This window comes from Setaria italica, chromosome VII (genome assembly GCF_000263155.2).
Source record: "Setaria italica strain Yugu1 chromosome VII, Setaria_italica_v2.0, whole genome shotgun sequence".
NCBI classification, from domain to species: domain Eukaryota; kingdom Viridiplantae; phylum Streptophyta; class Magnoliopsida; order Poales; family Poaceae; genus Setaria; species Setaria italica.
Genome location: NC_028456.1, coordinates 33179598 through 33185046, shown reverse-complemented (window position 1 = coordinate 33185046; position 5449 = coordinate 33179598). Strand labels below are relative to the sequence as shown.

Sequence of the window (5449 nt, the reverse complement as noted above, 5' to 3'; positions counted from 1 at the left end):
CTATGTATGCTATCCATATCGCACGTGAGGTTTTAGTACTATACAATTAATCTAACCATCGATGTTTTTATACTAATCCCTTTCGAACACTAGTATAATCTAGTATTGTGCATCGTAAAAGAGCTCATCTATGATGCCACTTTGATTCACTGTGCACTATCCTAGCTCTATACCCCACATGTTATAATTTTTTACTGACAAATTTGATTCCAGCGTTTAGCTCAGTTTGTCTAATCTTAATTGTGCCTACACCTAACCTTTGTCAAGTGCCAACCAAACACGCTAATGTTGTTGCCTGAGCTGAGACCGCACTCTTTTCACAGAAATCGCTACTCGCTCTATGCACTGGAGCCTACCCGGCCACAAATCTCAAGTCAGCGATGATGTTTGGTTGCTAGCCACCATTTGCTACATCTATCCTTTGTCAAGTGTGGCAAACTACAAAATAAAGAAATTTGAAGCTACATTTTACCATAGCAAAGAGAATTTTGCTATATTTTTTTTAACTCTATGACATGTGGAGCTCAAAAAGAATATTGTCTAAAGTTAGTGGCCAACCAAACACCTACCAATTGATCAAACTTGCCTAAGCTTAGGTGTGCCAAAGTGTGACCGAGAATCAAACACCCCATAAGCCCATCAACCACTCTACTGAACAGTCGGCGTCTGCCCATCACATTTGATTCAATTAGGAAAAGTACTCCTGTAGCCTAGCTAGTAGAGAACCATGCAAATTGTGTTGGAACCATGCCTAGCTAATACTCTCTGTGTAGTTACTTCTCCCAACTGGTGCCGTCGCACCAAATTGGATCTACAAGAAATTGTGACTTAGGATTGATACGTACACTTATAATTCCGTTCAAATTCTGCTGTTGTTATTAACGTGACTCAAATTTGCCTGAATGTTCTCTCGTGGTCAAGTTACGCTTTTGCAGGCATCCAGGCACGATCCTTGTTTTTTTATGTATTTTTTAAAGTGATATATAGTTGAATTGGTGGTTAAAGCAATGAATGCATATGAAAAGGCCAGGTAAATTTTAAACGATGGCATACTACTGCATTGAGCGCCTACAATCACAGTTGGTGCCATTGCAGGTATCTATAGTGGCTGACCGTACATTCTTTATCTCCTTCTATAGAGAGGTTTTGTAAAAGAAAAATCCTCGGCGCACCAATTTATTTGGTGTTACAAAATTCTTTGTGTCTAACATGGCTATTTTCTTACTGGTGAGCATGTTATTGTACAGTCACATAAAAGATCAATGGCTTACAAGATCTCAACATTGCAAGTAGCTAATATTAATTGGGGGAAAAATACAGCCCTTCACGGAAAAATATCAATGTCAACTAAAACGACATCAAGAAAATGCCTCATCAACACAGGCCATATCTAAGCAATCTAACTGATGAAAAGGGCATGCACTTAAATGATTGTGAAGGATGCTGACGAAATGTTACCTCAAGATATATGGAACCCTATCTGATCTGTTTGTAATTCCAATCGTACCTGAAAGGCAATCAAAGTCCAATGACCAAGTAATAACAGCAAAAGGAGGTGGAACCGTGGAACGTGAAGGCAACCATTTCTACACTCGTAAGGTTTTTCTAACTCTTTTTTATACAAAAACCTGTTTGGTACATAGGAATTTTTTTTCGTACCGTGGAACGTGCATGCCTAAGAACCAGACAGGTGCAGTACTAGCCAATAGAAACATTGTCACAAGCACATCTTGCACACCCCCTACGCTGGCATCCTTTTTTTTCAGCGCTTGCCTTATCCGCTCGCCCTACGCTCCAGCACGCGCCGCCGGCCACCTCCGCCCCGCGCCCGCCGCCGGCCACCTCCGCCCCGCGCCCGCCGCCGCCGGCCACCTCCGCCCCGCGACCGCCGCCGCCGGCCACCTCCGCCCCGCGCCCGCCGCCGGCCACCTCCGCCCCGCGCCCGCCGCCGCCGGCCACCTCCGCCCCGCGCCCGCCGCCGCCGGCCACCTCCGCCCCGCGCCCGCCGCCGCCGGCCGTCCTACGCCCCGCGCCCGCCGCCGTCGGCCGTCCTCCGGCCTCCCTGCGCCCGCGCCCGTGCCATCCTCCGACCCCGTGCGCCCATGGCCAATATGGGGATTTTGGCCCCACGAAGGGGACGAAGCCGCGGGGAGCCCCTTTTATGGGCTTCTCCTCCCTCTCCTGGCTCCTCTCAGCGAGATTTCCGGAGCTTCAGGTATGAAGCCGGTTGAGAAGCCCTACCAAAGGGGGCCTAAGTTTAGTCCGGGGTACCCCCTAGAGGCATCTCGCTAACCTTCTCTTCGGTGGCGGGGCAAAAACCCTAACCTTCTCGGCGGCGGAATATGGAGGCGATGGATCTGGAGGCGAAGCTGGGTGAGAACGGCCACGGCCACAAGGGGTCTGATCTGGATCCGGAGAAGGCCGCGGGTCAAGTGCTTCTGGGCGGCGATGCTAAAAGGCCCCGCGAGGCCGACAACGGCGACCACCGCAGCGCCATGGAGACCGATGATGAGGAGGAGGAGGAGCTGGGGCCGGAACGTTGCTTTGAGTTGCACCGCAAGAGTTGGCTCTCCATGTTCGGCAGAAACGGCGCCATCCCCTTCGAGGCCGAGAGTACGTATTCACCTGCACATCTCTCTTGCTTTTCCTCGTCTTGATCAAGCATTCGTTTCTTTTCTAATATCAAGGAGGCATATATAATTAGACGCGTGAACTTGCTGGGGACTGGTGCTTGAGATCAATGGTAGGAGGTCGATCTGTCTAGCCAGACGGGGTGTAGGTCTACATTCTTTAATTTAGAAGAACGCCATGATGTGGGTCATCCGTTTTAGATCCTGTTGTTTACAAAACCTACTGATTTTATTTTAGAAAGAACTAGCAAGATGCCCGTGCGTTGCTACGGCAAAACGACGTTGTGATGTTTTTTATCGTGTTATGTAGCACACCACATTTTTTATGGTGTTGTGTAGCTTTTTTATCACATTGCTTGGGCGGTTTGTTGTGTGTGCGGTCTCCGCGCAGTTGGGATAGGGATATGAACACGCTCACGCGGCGTGGCCGGGGCGGAGGCCAGATGGCACGGCCGGGGTCGGGGAGGCGGCTCTAGCACGGTCAAGCGGACGACCGGGGCCGGGGTGGGAGCCTTCTGACAAGGGGACCCACTTATCAACTTTACTCAGTACACAGCCGATTAGATCATTATTAAGTAATGAATTTGCAAATAGAGAACTATTACGTAACCAGAGATTGTTTAGTTGTCAACAACATGAAGCAACAGTAGTCCTACAATAGTACGTAACCATTACTCACCTATGCTTCAGAAAGACCATTGTTCCAGAAAAGTCATAACGTGCAGGACCCATCCACCGGTAGTTTTCGCTCTCCCTGATAACTTCTCCATAAAAACCATATCTACAGGCAAAGTAACAAGTGAACATTAGCAATCATGTGAAAAAGATGGCCTAGCATGCGGTAGCGAAATTCACAGATACTAAGTTCACTGTAGCTTCCCACAGAAAGTAAAGGTCCTATTACTTCTCTTTGTTTGGGTCATGGTAAAGACTCCTGCAGGATGCCTATGCTAGCTAATTTAAGAAGTAAAACCAAGGACCGGCATTCAAACTCATCAAATTATCACTCTTTCAATTAATATAAGAACGAGGTAAATTCTTGCTTTCATGGATACATCACGGAAAAACCTAAATTTTATTAAAACTAAAGACAAAATTGTGCAGAGTTATTCACATCATGCAACTGTACTATCTCCTAGAGGAAGTAGCCAGCATACCCTGCAAATGAAGCGGCATAGTGGACAGTAGGCAAGACCTCAGCTGTTGGGCTACTTTTCCATCTGATTACTTGAGCTATATCAAGTGACATCCTTCTGCTGAGAATAATAAGCAGAGCAGAGGTCACAGGATCTCGCTCCCCAGTTGTGCTGCAAAGACCAATGAGCATTAACCGTCAGCAAAAATAATTGATGACTCCATATTATGTACAGAGATACAGTGGGATCAGCACTTTGTGGTTAAAAAAAATGGTAACAATGTGCATGGGTTGCTGGAATTGAATGGGCATTAAACTCAATGTCTCCTTCAAGCTCAAGATCAGACTCAACAATCTCTTCATCGAGCTCATCTGGCTCAGGTGTGGGATCCCTCATATCCAGATCTTCTTCTTCGTTGTTGTCATCATCACCATCAATGTCAAGATGAAACATTTTGCACAAGGAAACAATTGAAAGGCAATGTCACCTTCTAAAATAGTACTACAGAAATTTCAAAGAACTTTATCTGAAAATTGTCTATATTGCTAATGATACTGTAACTTCAGACTGTTAGACCATTCATCAACACTAAATCATGTATATTTGGCTTCAAGTTGACTGGTTGTCTTACCAACACGACAGCCAGGATATTGCCCCTAATATACCAATACATTCGTCGTAAAATGAAGAATAAGCCAAACACTGACCATTAATTAAATCAATGCAAGTAATAACAACTTAGAGTTTTTAGAGATTTTATAACACATCACAACGACATCATTTATTTTCTTGAAAATCCATATCAGGTCACAAGAGGGCCTATGGGTAATCAACAATCATCTAATCTGGGATGGACAGAAACTGAATTTAGTAGCATTCGTTTCTTTTCTAATATCAAGGAGGCATATATAATTAGACGCGTGAACTTGCTGGGGACTGGTGCTTGAGATCAATGGTAGGAGGTCGATCTGTCTAGCCAGACGGGGTGTAGGTCTACATTCTTTAATTTAGAAGAACGCCATGATGTGGGTCATCCGTTTTAGATCCTGTTGTTTACAAAACCTACTGATTTTATTTTAGAAAGAACTAGCAAGATGCCCGTGCGTTGCTACGGCAAAACGACGTTGTGATGTTTTTTATCGTGTTATGTAGCACACCACATTTTTTATGGTGTTGTGTAGCTTTTTTATCACATTGCTTGGGCGGTTTGTTGTGTGTGCGGTCTCCGCGCAGTTGGGATAGGGATATGAACACGCTCACGCGGCGTGGCCGGGGCGGAGGCCAGATGGCACGGCCGGGGTCGGGGAGGCGGCTCTAGCACGGTCAAGCGGACGACCGGGGCCAGGGCGGGAGCCTTCTGACAAGGGGACCCACTTATCAACTTTACTCAGTACACAGCCGATTAGATCATTATTAAGTAATGAATTTGCAAATAGAGAACTATAGAATAATTCCAATTTACGATAGTTTCTAATATTTAAAGCTAGCTCAGGAATGAATTAAACCATATTTTAGCCTGTATTTGACATTCTCTGGTGCCTTAAGATTCACCCATGCATACAGACAATAGATATGAAAAGGTTTCAAGTTCCAATTCAATGCAATTAAATAAGTTCTATGATTAGTTTTTATCGGTTTTATTATGTGCCGAGAAACAGATTTACAAATTCCAATAACATGCGG

General features: G+C 45.6%; 1 protein-coding gene and 1 pseudogene across 2 annotated transcripts in view; one reads left to right on the top strand and one right to left on the bottom strand.

The window, feature by feature from the left end:
• LOC101784925 overlaps window positions 1–5449 on the top strand; it is a 12950-nt gene that overhangs the window by 3188 nt on the left and 4313 nt on the right. Inside the window, exon 1 of one of the 2 annotated variants that reach the window (XM_004977184.4) lies at window positions 2027–2613. The exons of the other annotated variant lie outside the window; for it this stretch is intronic. Coding sequence (XP_004977241.1) covers window positions 2343–2613 — 271 coding nt within the window. The 5' untranslated portion in view covers window positions 2027–2342. Of the gene's footprint in view, window positions 1–2026; window positions 2614–5449 lie in introns of those variants that run through there. 2 annotated transcript variants of the gene reach the window in all.
• LOC101784525 overlaps window positions 1–5449 on the bottom strand; it is a 9007-nt pseudogene that overhangs the window by 2152 nt on the left and 1406 nt on the right.